The 18,030-nt window shown below is 43.0% G+C and overlaps 1 protein-coding gene across 3 annotated transcripts in view; it reads left to right on the top strand.

The window, feature by feature from the left end:
• DENND4A (DENN domain containing 4A) overlaps positions 1–18,030 on the top strand; it is a 598,128-nt gene that overhangs the window by 357,477 nt on the left and 222,621 nt on the right. For all 3 annotated transcript variants that reach the window (XM_086957985.1, XM_086957984.1, XM_086957983.1), the window contains exons 9-11: positions 10,178–10,244; positions 13,391–13,449; positions 14,907–15,051. In XM_086957985.1, coding sequence (XP_086814111.1) covers positions 10,178–10,244; positions 13,391–13,449; positions 14,907–15,051 — 271 coding nt within the window. The remainder of the gene's footprint in view (positions 1–10,177; positions 10,245–13,390; positions 13,450–14,906; positions 15,052–18,030) is intronic.

Below are 18,030 nucleotides of genomic sequence, written 5' to 3'. Positions count from 1 at the left end.
TCTTAAATAATGATTTATCTTACTTAAAAATTCTGTAAATTCCGAGATTCATTATTACATTTTTCATACAGCTTTTTTTATATAAAACTGTCTGTTAGAGTTAAAATGCAATTTTGCTTAAACTAAGTGAATGTCGTTGACACAGTATTTGACCCTCGGGGTTTTATTTGTCTAACATGCAATTGGCAGGACAGTAGTTCCTACGCAACTGCTCTGCTTCCCTAGTAGGGCAACGGGACACAGGTGACAACAGAAAGTGTAAGGCCTTGAGCATTACAAAGACCAGGGAAATAAAGGGTGACAGTACTGACTGTAGTGAAGGGAAACAATGGCGCTTGAAATCGCAGCTAATTACGGAGATGAACCCCACTTGATATAAACCCAAAGTATTTCTTTCCTTGGACGCTTGCAGGAAACAACAAAAAAAGAGTTTGCCCAAGCAAAAGAAATGCACTGAATTACGGGCACGGGTTCTATTTAAGAGAAATGCTGTATTTGTGTGGGAAGGCGGAAGCAGCTATGTGTGCCACCGTTTTAAAGTACAGTTACCACACACTGCTCCATAGTCCTGCCACCCGCTGCGCGCCGTTCACCAGTTCCTGCAGAGCTCGGACAAGTGGATAATTTTGTGTTCTGGCAGTCTACACTCTGATGGGGGAAGTATTTAAGAGTGCAAAGCAACCATTTAAAAGTAGCACGCGCGCCTCGCTCTAAAAGTAAAAAAATACTATTAAAAATAAAGGTGTGCAGTGCGTGCGCACATGTTTGGGAGAGCAGTCTTCTCTTTTTCCAAGCACATACTCGCGCTTGTGGCGCTCCACTGCCCACTCCCGCAAGGCGTATGCCGCCACAAGCACAAGTATGTGCTTGGAAAAAGAGCTGCACGACGGCTAAAGGTCTCCAATGCAATGCATGCCCACTGCGTAGGCAAGACCTAAAAAATCAAGTGTAATAAAAGAGACATGTTTGACATGTTGGAAAATCAAAAGAAAAATATTTTATTTACTGGCAAACCTATCATTGTAAAATGAATTGCCTGGTTTTCATGAAGCAACGTGGGCATGAGAGACCTACTGGATACCAGACTGGATGTAGGCACAGCAAAACAAAGATTGTTGATGCCTTTCTTCATGGCCTCCCAGACTCCATACTGGCTCCTGTTAAAGGTATCCTCCCAGCCCCATCACTTCTCATCCAGGGCCTGACGAGATGCCCAATTACTCCGATCCTGATGCAATAGTTTCTGCACCCCTTCTTCTCGTTTACATCTTTAACCCCTTAAGCGCTGCCGTCGGCAGACGGCAACACTACCTCCCCAGTGCTGCGCACGACCGTTGCCTGACGGGCCAGCGCTCGTTATTCGAACGTTCAGCGCTGGGTGCTGAACGTTCGACTAAGCTAAGGTGTTAAAACTAGCAATATATTTTAGTATTGCATCTAGAAAAACAATCCTGTATCAAACAAGATTGCTCCAACGCTAAAATTTAGGAAAGCGTTGAAGATGCACCTCTTTAAAGAGTTCACATCATGTTTGAGTAACAGTGACTTTTCTCTAAAAAAAGCGACCTTTTCAATCACTTGTTGGCTGTATATTTGCCCATGACACTGTAGAATGTGCCGGTGCCTTTTGTTTGGGGTTGTACCATACAAATAACACTCTTCCGTACATATCTATACACATCCTTGATTGGTATTTTGCGAGGCAGTGCTCTATATTGTTATCGAAATGGACTGAAAACGTCCAGAACCTCTAGGATAGAAGTTCTTATTGTTGATTTTATGGCTTTCTCTGAAACACTTCAAATATTGGAAATAAGTTTAAGAAGTAGCACAACTCATTGCAAGAGCAAGTTTTAACAGTGCCCGCTGCTCAGCAGATCCTCTCTACTTTGTGATGCTGTCTCAGATTTCAGTATTCCAGGCACATGGTCTAACCTCCCAGAACTACCGGATTTGTCAGGGACGTTTGAATTTCTTTGGTACTCATCTGAGATACCCCCAGGTTGGTGTGAGGATTTCACTCGGAGACAATCCGAAGAAGTTATTGAGATCTGCCTACAGGGATAGATTCGAAATCACATCCATCATACTCCATACTCATAAGCCGTTCGTTGTTCGAGGTTGCCTGCAACACAACACCCTTAACTGATCAATGATTAAAACCATCCTTACGAGCAAAGCTCTGCTGTTATGGATTTCATTCAAGCACATGGCCCTTCTTGCCATTAACATTAACATGTTAATGCTGCATTTCCATCAAGTACAACCATATTGACCATTAGGGGCATTTAATTTATTTTATTTATTTATTTTGAAAGTTTTATATAGCGCGAACAAGATCTTTGCAGATATCAGAGCACTTTACAAAAACAGGGGGTAAGAAAACAAGAGAGTGATTAACAGTGGGTAATAGGTGGGTAGCAAAATAGGGTAGGTACATGGGGGAGCATAGTCAATCAGCTAAAACCAATGATACAAATCGACAATCAGAAAAACGAATAGTACAAATAGGTGCAGAGTCTCAAATAGTTCCAAAGTAAAAGTTCAGGTGAATTTAGTCATGAGGATAGCTTTTACTTCTTTCTTTAAAAATGTAGTGGAGGAGATAAGCCTGGTTTCTGGAGGGAGTGAATTCCAAATCCTGGGCGCCATTCCTGAAAAGGAGCGTTTATATGTTTTTTCCTTCCAGAATCTACGAGGTTTCAGAAGATGATTCTTCATATTTCAAGTGGTTCTTGAGCCACCAGATATTGTCAGCTTCTGAGTGAGGTAGCCGTGTGAGTTTTGGTGTACAGCTCTGTGTGTCATGCAGGCAATTTTCAGATGTATTCTGGCTTCAAAAGGTAGACAGTTCAAGGATTTTAGGTCAGGGGAAATATGCGAGTGTTATTTTGATCCAGTGATGAGTCTCGCTGCATCGTATAAAGAGGCTCTCAGGGGTGCAGTTGTAGATAGGGGGAGTTCGGAGAGGGCGACGATACCGTAGTCTAAGCAAGGAATGACTAGGGCTTGTACTGCAGTTTGGAAGTCCTTGGCTGGGAGGAAGGGTTTAAGTTTCCTCAGGGTATTGATTTGGAAATTAGCTCCCTTAGTTGCCTTGCTGATGTGCTGTTGCATGTTGAGATTGGCGTCAAGTGTTATGCCTAAAGATTTCGCTGAGTCCACGATGGTAGGTTGGACATTGAGTGCAGATAGGTGCTTAAGCCAAGTTTGAGTGGTGGAGATTTTCGCGAGGGTGAGATCAGAAGGAACTCAGTTTTCAGAGCATTGAGTTTGAGGTGATTATCGGCAAGCCATGATTGGGTGTTTCTGAGCGTTGAGTTCAGAAGTTGGATGTCTTTGGGGGATTGTAATTTGAGATATAGTTGGGTGTCATCGGCGTACATGTGAAAGTGCACATTAGATGCTTGTAACAAGGTGGTGAGAGGTTTCATGGCCAGGTTGAACAATGTAGGGGATAGGGAAGATCCTTGTGGGACGCCTAATGTTACAGGCACTGGTGGGGACATCAAGTTGTTGCTCTTGAATTTCTGAGACCGGTTATGCAGAAAGGAGGTGAACCACTTGAGAACAGTCCCAGATAGACCCATTCTGGTGTTTAACAGCTCGAGTAAGTTCTCGTGTTTTACTGTGTCAAATGCTGAGGAGAGATCAAGAAGGATGAGGAGGCATGTATCGTTTTGATCTAGGATTTGGAGTGCGTCATAAATTATGTGTTTCATAGCAGTTTCAGTACTGTGCCCTGCTCGGAAGCCTGATTGATGAGGGTTGAGGAGTTCAAGCTGTTCAATGTGTTTTGTCAATAGGAGTTGTACGCATTTTTCCAACAATTTGGCAAGGGTGGAAATATTGGTAATGGGACGGTAATTGTTTAGGTTAGTAGGGTCAGCTGTTGGTTTTTTGAGTATAGGTGTGACTTGTCCAACTTTGAGGGAGTCGGGATGAGTCCTTGTTGAAGTGAACTGTTAATAATTTTGGTCCAGAGTGGGAGGAGTAATGGGATGAAGTCCTTTACAGCGTTGGCAGGAAGGGGTTCTGTGAGGTGATTAGAAGGTTTCAATGTGCTGAGCAGTTTGACAATTGTTTCTTCTGAGTAGATGTCAAAGGATGACCATGCAGCATTGTTTTTTGGTTCAGTGGGTGTTATGCTGTGGGGGTTGGGAGTAAAGGCTTACGTCATTGCGGAGATCGCTCCTTATGTTATCAGTCTTTAGATTAAAGAAAGCAGAGAAGTCTTCACAGGATGGTATATCGCATATTGTGCTATGTGATTGTTGTGGTTGTTCCTTGGATTGTGTTTTGATTAGTTCAAACAATTTTCTTGGCCGGTTGTTTGCTTGGTCGAGCTGGAGGCTGAAGAAATCTGATTTTGTGCGCTTGATTTTCCTGAAGTAGGCGTTTCTCTTTTTCTTCAGTGAAGGTGCAGTGCTGAAGGGGCTGATCTCCAGGTACGCTCTGCAATTCGCATGGCCCGTCTATCTTCGTTGAGTCTACCATCGTACCATGGGTTGGAGTTCTTAGTGGAGACTCTTTTCAATTGCAAGGAGGCAGCCTCATTGATTATTGTGGTCTCTAGAGTTGAGGTAGTGGCCGGTCAAAGATTGAACGTCGAGAGCGCCGGTAGGGGGAAGGAGGAGATTCGAGCTGTGGGAAGGTAAAGAGTTTGGGTTGAGTTTCTTCAGGTCCCTTTTCCAGACCTTGGATTTGGTGGCTTGAACCAGGTTAAGTTTAACTGTTGCTTTGCAGAGCAGCCGCAGTAGCATTTCCACCGCTCCTATGTGGTCGCCTACCCCTGTAGACTCTGGTGCGCAGTGCGGTCATCCAGCCGATAGGGGCCCATGCAGGATTTTGCAGCTCACTCAGTGCATCACTACCTCCTAGCGGGAAGCGCGGCAATTGCACTCATAAGTAGTGAGAGTGAAGCGTGTCCTGCCGAAATTCTGTCACAGGGGAAGGCTTGTGTATTTATATTGATATCGGCAGGTTAATTTCAGAGCCACCGCCTGAAGTATAACACTCGCTGTGCACGTAAGACTCGCCTCAAAGATGTTTAGTGGGACATGCCACAGATGGTTTTAAAGCCCATTGTAAATTTGGACTCCAGAGCCGATAGATGCATATAATCAGCTATTTCCCTTGGGAGAATTCAATACATTGCAGTTTGCACTACATTTCTACTTATTAAATTCCTTGTAGGAACGTTTTGAAAGGGAAATGTAAGCCTTATGAAACTGGCAGTATTCTAAACACAGGGCGTAGCTTCGGGGGAGTTACACCCCCTAATAGATCTATTCTCTGGTAAATAGTTAGGCACAGGTATTTTCAGTTGGGTATGGTGAGGAAACTGTCAGAATTCAGCTGGGGGTTTTTGCATACACATGCAGAAAACACACACACTGTCTCACACTCTGTCTCTGTTTTGAAAGTCTTAAAAATGCTGATCATTTTAGAAAATAGTGTGTTTTAAGTTTACCTTACAATGTGCACTCCACTCCCTTTCCACCACCCCTTATACATTGCTTCTCTAATAATGTATTTTACCACGATATGCCAGCATGATTGTTGGAAAACCTGAAGCTCACATCCCCCGAATTTTACTGATCAAGCTATTCCCCTGGATAGACAGTAAACATAATGCATGCCGGTAATATATTTCAACATATATGCTTGCTGTTAAAGACTGAGACGTTGATTGACTGGCAAGACCATCTCTTTTGGTAACCTTCGAGGTTGACCGTGTGGCCCTGAAGAAGGGATTAGAATATGTGAGGGACTTAATACACTTATAAAGTGCAGCTCTGCAAACTGAATCTCCTCAAGTTGCTTCTGGTACAGAGAAGTAGGTGGAATGAGGTGACAACAAATAACACTACGGTGGGAGAGGACCTAGGGGAAATTTATAGACCTAGCTCTGAGTACAGTCCCCAAAGAGTCTGATAATAACAACAGGTATCAAAGGGTCTAGAGTGAAGGAAAGAGTTCAAGGGTATAGGATACCTACCCAACAGACCACAGCCCCTTCCTTAACTGGAGGTCAACATGATGAACACAAAGCCTCTCTAGTGGATGAGGAAAATACCCATCAGTCACCACTCGGATTCGCCCTTCATCATTTGGGATTTATCCGGACCACCCGTCTGAGAAAGTTTGTATTACAATCAAAGGAAGACCTGGTGGTTAGGAGGTCCCCTTTGTTGTTCCAATTACAGTGTGGTCTACCATTCGATCTTGATGAGTGGAGAGAAATAATGGGACTGGGGTGTGCAGTGCAAATAACTGTGAGTGAAGAAAAGAAACCAAAAAAGGGGATGTGTATTAAAATTGGTTTAGAGAGCACGGACGACCTTTATTCAGTGGATGCTCTCAATACCAAGATTAAAAGGTATATCCTGAGGCAGTCAAGTTAGGTAGACCGTCTGAGGTGAAGTCAGGTCGACATGTTTCAGCAAAGTTGGACTATTGCGTCTTTGCTTTCATCAGGACCAGGAAAATAAGGCTAGTGCTACTGCACAAAGGTGAAAAAATATAGGAAAAAATAAAAAGTGACAACAGGAGATGTGAAGAAAACAAGTGCAAAGAGTCACCTGTAGGATCCAAATGCCATTACAGTTAGTGTTGTTCACTGTGGAGTAAAAAGAAAGGAAGTGAGTGTCAGATAAGGCTATCTACACCCTTCGAACTCTAAAATAAGTCCATCATATATGGATCAACAAGAAAGTCACACCCAAATGATGTTGACATAAGCTCTTTCATTGTCAGAGGGTCAGTTGCATACTATTTGGAGATACATATTATGATCCAAACATTGTACAATTCTTACCTTAATCTGTAAGGTAGGACAGCCTCACCCCACCTGGCAGTGGCTCAGGGGAAAAGTGAAGCACCGCTCTAAAAAACATGTGAAGCACATGTTAACATAGTGTGCAAAACATATTACATACACCTCCCTCCTCTCGCTGGCCAAAAGAAAGCAAATCTTAAACTGACAAGTAGTGCTCCGGTTTCTAGCGTAACGTGATTGAATCTAAAAAGGCTCCCTTTAGTGTTAAGGCCCCTTAGAAACGGAGTATGGCAGCGGGCATGGTAAAATCAAAGGTAAGGGTTCGAATCGTGAGGCTCCTCTCACCTGTCCGTCGGTGCTCCGTAGCCGGCGTCCTAGCCGACTGGGGAGGTACCGAACGGCAGGATCAGTGCTGTTTATTAACCGTGCTCTGATAGGTCGCGGAGTCACGTGGTGTCTACAGTTGCGCGATCTCATTGGCTCCTCACGCGCGGAATCACCATCATCCTTTCCTATTGGAGCTTTACTAGCAAACAAACGTTCTAATAGGCGACCAAGAGACCTAATGGTGGAAATGTTTAGGAGACGCGGCCAGCCTTACAAAGATTTATTTGTTGTCAGTGTTGTCTAGGTAACGAGTGCTGAGTCTGATATCACCGCGTCACGTTAAGCACAACGAGGTAACTGCATGTTTCAGAAACACGATCGGAAGATAGTAATCGTATTCTGCACTGTCCTGAATACACAGAGTGAGGATGTAAGGGTTAATTGGACTGGAAACATCCCGCTCTGGAGGGATACAGTCAATGTCTAGGTGGATGGACCTATGGACCAGCCTCGGGGGTATACATAAACCAGGATAACAGGTGATATGGATATTAAACAAATTAGACAAATTAGCAGAGCTATTCAGTTTGAGACAGACAGGTTCATTTAGTTAGTAACATCACAGAATAGTGAGGGAAACTACAAGGTGGACCATGGGATGTCATCATTTAGACCTTCACGATGTGTGTTAAGTTGCAGTACCCATTTTTGTTCTTTGATCAATAGATACTTAGCCACATCCGCTGTGTGTGAAGGAATAAAGGGTTGTTCTAGAACGGTCCATTGGAACTCCGTAGCAAGATGTTTGGCTTCCAAAAAATGGGTGGTTAGTTTAGTGGCCTGTCTTGCACATCGAATGGTACTTTTGTGCTCCGATATCCTTATGCGGGTTTTCCGTGTGGTCATGCCCACATATTTGTATCCACAGGGGCAGGTTATCAGGTAGATCAAACGATCACTGTTGCAGTTTGTGAACTTCATCTGCTTCCAGGGTCTCGATGTGCCAATGTCAATCTCGACAGATTTGGTTGTCTGAGCACACACCTGACAATTGCCACAAGAATGATGTCCAAGGACCGGAGGAAGGTTCCATAGTGACCCGACAGCTCTTGGTTGATCTTCAAGTGGTCTGGTATGTACCAGTCTGTCTTTTAGATTAGGACCCCTTTTGAAGGAGAATAAGGGACGTGAAAGAGTCAGACGTCCGGAGTTCAAAATTGGCCAGTGTTTACGGACCATACTCTGGATCCTATTGGAGAGGTTGCCAAAAGTGTTAACAAAAGTCAGTTGCTCCAAAGGGGCCTTTGGTGGTCTAGGTTCCAACAGGGCTAGCCGGTTATTGTTCATAGCTCGTTTCATAGATTGTTTGACTAATCTAGGGGGGTATTTGCGGGCAACCAATTGAGTACTCAAAATACTGGAGTGTTTTTTATAGGCTGTGGTTGTAGAACAGTTTCTTTGGACCCGTAAAAACTGACCAAAAGGAAGGTTCTCCTTCAGAGATTTCGGATGGTGACTGTCAAATAGTAGAAGTGAGTTTCTAGAGGTAGGTTTTCTATAGAGCTCTGTTTGCAGGCCCTCCGGTTTAGCAATGATCAATAGGTCAAGGAAGGCGGCTTCGCGTTGACCTGAGGTGAACATACAATATTTTCTGAAAGTGAGTTTCCTAATCCTATTCTGAATGTATGCAGCACATTTCTCTGTTTCTTTGCTTATTTTTCTTTTATTCATTTTTTTGCATTGTTGCATAGTGCTCCCAAGGTCCAAGCACATCAGAATGCTTCCCATAGCACAGTGAAAAACAATAGCATATAGCAGAGAAATAAAAAAAAAAATAATAAGACAGTGCTACACAGGTAACACAATTGTGTAAAAGAGAGCAAATAAAACCATGTTATACCAAAAACATTGGTCAGGAACGTAGAGGACAAACAAGTGTGTAAGCAGATCTGTGATGAAAGATAAGGTCAGCTGGTAGGCATATATTGTCAATTGGTAAATCGGTAGGGCAAGCGAGCTAAGATCATCGTAACTATCAGGACTTGGGAGATACGGGGAGTTGCGGTAGTAGAAGGGCAGATCCAGGCGAGGATTTAAAAATTCTACTTTGAAGGATGCAAAGGATGATAAGGTATGTATATTCGATGGGATAGTGTTCCAAGTTCTTTGGGCGTATCCAGAGAATGACTAATCCAAAGTACGTTTCATGTGGTTGTGGGAGGCAGGAATCTCCAGCATAAGGGCTTCTGACATGCAGAAGAGGCAGCCGCTTCCAGAGTTTCAATTTCAGAACCAGATAGTTAGAATGACCTAGGTATAGAGAAATATTATAAATTGCCCTCCCTTTAACGAGCCAGCGTAGCTATAATAAGATGGGAGAATTTGAGAGCTGCAGGGATACTGCTGTTGAAGGGTGTGATTGGGGCGGAGGCACTCTGGGGCCTCGCCTATAGCTAGTGTATGGGGGATTGCAAAATGGAAGACCTTCTGGAGGGATGGTCCAGGGAAACAGTGATTGAGCTTGAATAGACCCTCTCCTATGGACTAATTTGATCCTTCTGTTAATGTACCGGCATGACCTCACCCGGACTCATGGTCACTATGTTCGTGGGCATGTTGGCACAGCTGCAAGTTCTTTGTTGTAAAACAGCCATGCCCTGTGACTGTTAAGCTATTGGAAAATCTTGATAAATAAAGCATTACAAAAACATTTTTAAATGGGAGAAATGTGTTTAGTCTAGCCAGTCCCAGAAATCGTACTGCATGCCAAGAGACTTTTAAAGGATCTAGATGAGATTTCGGAATGGTAGCAAGAATGCTGTTGTCATATAAGCCTAGAAAGATCCAATGCTTGAGTACTGTTTCATATTTTGCTCAGACAATAATGAGGCTCTTTGGGAAGGACTCCTTGATCTCTGCTACACGACAGGTGATATAGCAGGACCTCATGGGCTACAATGTCAGATGTAGCACTATGCGACTTTGAAGATTGTATGAAACTGAATGCATTTGAAAATATCAAAGTAGATCTGCCTGTTCACTACTAACTATATTGTGTTCTTTCTTCAGACACATCTGCCACTTCATGCACAAAGTTCCCTTCCCCTCGCCTCAGAGGCCAAGGATCCTTGTTCAGGTCAGTGTCACTTCTGAGGACAGGAAGCAAGTTACTTATGAAACATTTGCACTTGAAACCTTATTCCTCCAATAGCATGCCATGATGAGGCCAAATAAAATATAAATATTTTCTTTTATGCCACAATGTTCTCTCCTTTTGTTTATCATCAGGTTGTACATAATGTCGTGCTTACAGCTATTGAATCAAATTACTTTCTTTGGTAGTAATCACTTGGTATCGCTATACTTGAGCTGTTTTTAAGAAGAGAAGCTTCATTAGTCCTCAGTTCTGGTTCTTGATAATTAACATTTCAGTCTTCTGGATCAACATTTTAGTTTTCTGATTGGTTCCTTTGTGACATTCCCCCAGGAGGACAATCTGGTGGGTTGTTCTTTGTAGTAACTCAAAGTGTCAGGGCATATCTACCCATCTGCAGGCATCTATTTTATCCTGGTCTTCCATCATGGAAGGAACATTCTCAAAACTAGGGGATAATAGTTATATAGGCTCCTTTCTTCTTTACATCTAGTTTCAAAATGCTGGCATTCTGAAGAGATGATTTCTTTCCTTGGAGGGTGACAGAGTTCTTTGATTTTTGGGTGGCAGTTGAGATTCAGGCTCCTCCAGATTTCTAATCTTGTAAGTTTCCCCTCGTGTTGGGCTAGATCTTGAAATGTTTCTAATAGTATTCGTACCTGGGGCTGCAATTGCATGTTGATAAAGCTGCAACAAGTTTGTTGACTTTAGTTATTTTCTTTCATCTGCCACGAACACTGAGGATGTGCAGCCTGACTAGCAGTTTTCGTATTTGTTTCTTCCTTCCCTTTTGGGATTATTTCGTAAATTTTGAAATGTTGTAAAAATTGGAGCATATTTGTTTATGCTACCCAAAATGTGGATAAGGGTCAGACAGCTGTTCCACCTGCATATTTTGTGACCGGCTTCAACTCTGCTGCGCCTCTCTCAATAAATGCTCTTTGCTGTGCTCAGACATGAGTAAGGTTGAACACGTTCATAATTTCAGATAAAATTGTCAACAAGTTGCAGAGCTAAAGGCCCAGATGTACAAATATTAGGAATACTGATTTCTTCTCTCAATCGCAATTAGGAAATTATTTTTCCCTGTGATTTCAAGTGGGTCGCAAAGAGACTTACCTCATTCATATTAATAAGGTAGGTCGCAATTTGCGACCCACGAGGAATTGCAGCCATCACAGCGATGGCGGCCTGCTCTTGGTCAGCAGACCACCATGACTGTGATTGCTTTACAATAAAGCAGTCTTTCTTTTGCCCCCAATTTTCCTCAAAGAAAAATGCGATGCGTTTAAAAAGAAAAAAATTAACTTTGCAGTTTCATTTTTTAAGAGTAGACAGTAGTCCGCGGGACCAACGCCTGCTCTTAAAAAATATTTATTTTCCATTCTCAAAGTGGAAGGAGTTCCCTCAGGACCGCTTCCCAATTGTGAATGGGATATCACCTCCTTCAAGGAGTCTGTAAAATAGGAATGTTTTGCAACCGTAATTAGTTTGCAAAACATTCATACATGCCATTCAGATTTGGTATTCGGAAGGGATGTCTTAAACACGTCCGTTCCAAATACTGAATCGCAAACACAAATTACTGCATGTTACCAAATCGCAACTTGTGTTTTGTACCTATGTAAAAGCAACCAAATATGTTATTACTTTCATGTAGTGCCTAACTTGCCTTCATCTTTTCATCCCTGTCACAGCTCAGGGCGGCTCTTCCATAATGACGGAGGAGCGTTGCCCCACTGCCCAGATCCACCAGATGATAAATAAAATGATTATAGCACAATGTTATTATCATTTTTTTTATCGCTGTCTGAGCCGGGCAATGAGTAGAGGGCGAGGTTGGGGCCAGGCATGGCAGGAAGGAGGCCAAACAGACATGCGTACTTATGTTTCTACAAGCCAGCTGTGTTGCACAACCGAGTTGGAGAAAAGCCACAGGCTCCTAGGCCCCGTCTGCGCAGCAAATAAGGCCTCTCGGACCAATCCTGGCACTGCTCTCATGCTAGAGAGCAGCGTCTGGGTTGGGTGGGGAGGCTGTGCTTTTAGGCCCATTCACTTCCTTGCTGGACAAGAGGCGCTACGAGGCGACTGGTGGCGGCGAGAGTGGAGCAGCAAGAGAAGCATTTGCACAGACCTGATCTGAGAACGACTTTATAGCATTTATGTTGAATGATCTACAGACTGTAGATCAGATATCAACTATTTGTCGGTTTTTCTTGGGCTGAGAAAGGGAAAGTAGTAACAAAGCAAACAGTTTCCAGATGGATTTTATTTCTTCATCAAACTCCGACACTTCCATGAAGCTGAAATCCATGGGCTAATGCCAGGAGTAGTTTGGCAGAATATTTATGCCTTTGGCATTATACCATTATCCAGCACCGTTGCAGTTCTGTTTTCTTTTTTTTCTTTAGGGCTTAGTGGGTTGGAATTTATGACCAAGGATATTAAGGTAACGTTTCATACCTTGCGACACTGTGACATCTGAATTCCAGAGACCAATATAGAACATAAAGACTCTCCCAACATACCCCTTATGTACCTCATGTCTTTTGAATTCCGCTGTGTTAAAAAAGAAATGCAGAATAGTTTTGAAAGTCTGAAGTACAGCTCAGTTGGTGGTACTTTGTCTCTTGGAGATTGAAAGTTTAAGCTCCCCAAAGTAAGTATATCTTATTAAAGTTCATGCCAAGGGTCCGTTGGACTTACAGGTTCTGCGCTTCCAGCAAGTAAATGTCGTTTGGCGAGTTAGTGATTTACTCTTAATAGAATTGCCTTGTACATGTTAATGGTTCTAAAAGTATTTTGAGTTATCATGCGGCTTATACAGGACTTAATTCTTGTATAAAGTGCATCATCTACAATTGTGTGTTGTACCAGCTCAATTGATAAAGGGGTACATTGGAGAACACGGTAAAGTTCCTTCTTGGAAGGCGCCTCAATTCCCCCCTGAAAATCATTGGTTCGCCCCTGTCTTTCGAGATATTAATTAACTGCTCTAACATTGTTTTGCTTTTGTTTTCTATATTGCTTTTTGTCAAAATTAATGTATGGAGGGCCAGTTACAGTTTTTGTGTTTTTGAATATATATGTATATTAAAAGCTCTTAACACAGCATCCTTTTTCTATAGCTCTCGCCTCATGATAGTCTGGTTCTTAGCCAGCCTGTTTCATCGCCTCTCCCACTGAAGTAAGTGTTTGCTACTGTGGCTTTCGTTTTCAATATACTTTCTTAAACTCTGTAATTTGCATTAAGTTTAGATTGGATAATTTTCACTCACGTGCAGTATGGTGTCTGTTTTCAGTTGTTAACTCATTTCCTTACAGTGGAATTAAGTATTTCTTTTGAATGACAAGTTTTTAATAATTGGGAAATGTAGAGAAAGGTATCTCAAGCCATATTCAAATAACTGGGGTGGCATGGTGCGAAAAAGAACGATGGATTTAACCCAGTTCTCTTGAATCAGGGTGAATGTTTGATTTGTTCCACATTCCGTCCATCATTGTGTGCCTTTTGCTATAAACATGTACAACATGTATTTCTGCTTTATATTACATTGTTCTGGTGATGGTTGAAATACTCCTTTAGTCTCCTAGTTTATCACTTCACCAGATTCCTCTTTGATGTCATTTTGAACATTAACCCTTGGTTTCCCGCTATCTATCTTCCCACTGCATGAGTAATATTCGGGTTAGATTGTTCAAATATTATTTGTTGTCGAGAGTTCTGTGCTTTTTCATACTGTAGTTCCTATTCATTCCCTTTCAAAGTCTAAGGTTAGAGTTAACAATTTTGCTTAGGTTCTTTAAATCTCTATTTCGTGTGGATGGCTAAGCTGCTTTTATTCAATTCGGAAAATGTGTTAAAAATGTTTCATTGCCAAGCAGTCCCATTGGCTGCCATGTGCGTGACCCAGTTCCTTTGACCTATACCTGCTCACTGCAGCATAAGTTAGGAGCACTGATGGCACTGAACCAGGGGCGACTGCCGAGACAGCCCATTCATTGCTGTGTCTCTGCTAGCTCCATCTCACGATCTCTCGCAAGCACTCACTCTGTCTGGGAATCTTGTTCTCAGGACCCTCTCCTTGGCAGAGAGAGCTATTGCCTTATCAGACCTCACACGCAAACCCGTTTATCCGCTGCCAACATCTAAAATGGGCATCTTGAACCATGCATTATTCATGTTTGGAGATAAATGCAGTCATCAAAATTTTGCAGTTGACCAAGACCTGATTTCTAGAAAAGGTGAAGTTGTTGCACCACTACGGAGCTGTATATTATCATTAAGAAACAAAATTAATAAAGTTCCCAAGCCTGTGCTTCAAAACAGGTCCTCTGAGCACGCACAGCAGAGTTCCACAGCTAGACATCTTTCATATCCGTGCACTGACCCACTTTCTTTCTGAGCCCGTTCTAACCTCATGTGATTAGAGTTGGTCCCATGCCATCAGGGAACAGTGTTACAAAGACTCTCCTGCAGATCACACAGTCCTGTCAGAATCAACTACCATCCCCGCTGTTTCATCTCCTATGCCTGTGTTTAATGAGTTATTGCGGTTTGAACAGTAAATGAGAGATGAATTCATATTGCATGTAACTTTGGTATGGTGCTGTGTGGTAATCCTCGTTTTATTTCTCCTTTAGTGGGGGCAAATTTTCTACACTTCTACAGAACCTAGGCCCGGAGAACGCTGTGACACTGCTAGTGTTTGCAGTTACTGAACACAAAATTCTTATCCATTCCCTACGGCCGTCTGTCCTGACTAGTGTGACCGAAGCCTTGGTTTCCGTAAGTTAATATTTGACATCTACTACGGGAAGACAAATATATTCTTGTTTCTCTTTAGTGTTCTCAGCACTATTGTGTTCTTGTATGTCAACGATGTTGTGAAATACTGGTGCTCTACCTCTACATACGTTCCAAAACCTTGACAGTCACTACCTTGCAGGCACTGCACGGGGGGTCATTCTATTTGGAGAAAAAAAATGTATTGCAGTAAAGCAAGGATCTCTTAACACTACTCCTTTGACCATGTAATTATTTTCTTCGAAGCCCACTGTGTGTGTGTGTGTGTATATATATATATATATATATATATATATATATATATATATATATGTGCCTGTTTGGAAGACCAGTCCTTTTTACTCTATTTTTCATAAGGGGTAGCTGTTTTATTTTGGGCTCTAATAACATCAAAAGCCACCATCCTGGTTCTCCAGTTAACCCCATTGTGTTTTGTCTTTCTCATCATCATTGGGGGATACCAAGAGCCACAATATTTTGAGCCCTGCCTACGTCTCTGAGGTGCACTTTCTCAGCTGTTTGTGTGCTAATCAAACTTATTTGATTGCCCTCTAGGTTTCTTCTTTTCTACCCCCCATGAAAATCACAGTGATAACTAATGACTGCTATTTTTTTATTTTCTTGATTTTGAAAAAAAGTCTTTCAGATTGTATTTCTAGTCAAGGTAATCATTGTTGCGTGATACATTGAACTCATATGCCGTCAGCCAACAAACACATGTACTGTTGGCCATCTCCAAATCAGACCTCAAAACAATGTTTTGTAAGCTGGCAAATGTTTAGACTTTCATCCAAAAAATGACTCTTTCTCCTAAGGATATCCCCTCTTCTTCTTTCCTCTTTGAGCAATTAGTCTGCAATGAATACTTCTAATGAATCATCTCACTGCTTTGCCTGTATCCAATTAATCTGAATGAAATCCATGCAGTTCAAAGCTTCTAAACTGCAGGCAATAATTGAAGAGGCTTCATCTGATAGAGACTTCTAACTGCAGATTCCTAACTTTGGATTAATCCCCTAGAGCAGTGGTTCCCAAACTTTTTTAACCCGTGGCTCCCTTGACCTAATAGGCAGTTGGCCGTGGCTCCCCACCATTTTGGCTGCTAGTTGTAACAAATAAATGCAATAGCCGAGGGCATCGGTGGATGCTACAGATGTGTGGCTAGATCCTCGCTGTGTTTGCTCTCCTGCTCCTTGCTCTCCTGCCCCCTTGCTGAGCCTGCTCTCATGCCCCCTCGTTGTGCTTGCTCTCATGCCCCCTCGTTGTGCCTGCTCTCCTGCCCCCTCGCTGTGCTTGCTCTCCTGCCCCCTCGTTGTGCCTGCTCTACTGCCCCCCGCTGTGCCTGCTCTCCGGCCCCCTCGCTGTGCTTGCTCTCCTGCTCCCTTGCTGTGCCTGCTCTCAGTGGCGGTTCCTTCATGGGGGCGTTTGGGCGCCGCCCCCCCTGTTTTCTCGCCGTGCGAGAAGGCAGAAACAAATGGTAGTTATTGCCTTAATATAACTACCATTTGTGATTTGTTTCTGCATTCTCGCACGGGAGAAAGCAGAACTTCCTTCCTGGTTTAGAGCCGAGTCAGAGTGGGCGGTGTGTTACTCGAGGGCAGGGGGGAGTGGCTTGGGGGAGTGGCTAGCCCACTGTTGTTAATACTGATTGTTTGGGCACCATGAGGCCGCCCAAACAGACAGTATTAACTACAGTGGGAAAGCCACTCCCCCAAGCCACTCCCCCCTGCCCTCGCGTAAAACCACACACTCACTCTCCCTTTTCTCTCTGTATGCTGCTGCAGCAGCATACAGAGAGAAAATGACGTAGCCTGGGGCAGCCGGCCGCCCCAATCAAAATCGCAGTGGTGGAGGGGAGGGAGTCTGCCTGCTGCGCCGCCTTCCTGTGATGACGTGCTGCAGGACTTGAAAAGAGGAAGGTGGGAGTCGGGAAAGAGTCTCTCCGGACGGTGAGTTTATTTTTTTTTATTACCCGTTCCTATTTCATTTAAATTCATACTTTTCCATTTGCTTTTCTATTATTGAGAGCCGATTCATGTTCAGGGAGATTTATCGTGTCTCCGTAGAAAAAAACGAAGATGCATGGTTTTTGCAGCAAATGTTTTGAAACTGGGGTTCTGTTCCTGATAATTTTGTTTATTTAACATTGATGTTATTTATGCACATTATAGAAATAATTTTGTGGAACATTTAAAATAGTAATTAATCTGTTCCTGCAACAGTCTGCAACAAATGCTTTACGATGTTCACCAAGAACCGTGACGGACAGTATCATTTGTGTTGTCACAGGCGTTGATAAATTACAATGTACATACTTTGGTTGATCGTACAATTTATATAAGTTTGTGCCACAGTAAGAGCAAAGGAATGTGTTCATGGGGCAGCGGTGCTGAGACCGCTCCTCTTGGTAGAAGTGTGGTCACTGTGGTGCTTTGTGTCACGTGGACGTCTCTCCCCCACAGAGACCTGTGCGCACAAACCATGCTAATAGGGCTCCTTGAGCAATGCCCCAAAAAACACGACAGCATAATCTGTCTTCTAAAAGTGCATAAGGTAAAAGGATCTAAACCCCTGAGCCCATGGCTCTGCTCGAAGGGAAGGGGGGAATATACAGAGAAAAGATAGAAGCAGTCATTTGTGGGCATTGCAGCTGCTCCAAAATTGCAGTGCTTGTGTCACAGCAGAAGCACGGAGGCTCGCGCAGCATACAGGAGTAAGGGACACAGTGCTTTGCTTTCCCTTTTTTTCTCCTCTTTGTACATCAACACCATTTCAGTACCCATTGATGCAAGGTGTGATCCTGGTACAATCACATTGCATAATGTTTCATATTCGCCAGTGTTTGTGGAGTGATTTGGTGTAACCCTGTAGCAGAGAATGGGCAGGAAATAGGCAGACTTAAGGGGTTGTACCTGTATTGATGTTTAACAGTGCACCATTTTATAAAACGTGCAATATGTT

Source organism: Lissotriton vulgaris, chromosome 2_1, assembly GCF_964263255.1.
Source record: "Lissotriton vulgaris chromosome 2_1, aLisVul1.2, whole genome shotgun sequence".
Classification (NCBI taxonomy): domain Eukaryota; kingdom Metazoa; phylum Chordata; class Amphibia; order Caudata; family Salamandridae; genus Lissotriton; species Lissotriton vulgaris.
This window is presented reverse-complemented; position numbering and strand designations above follow the sequence as displayed.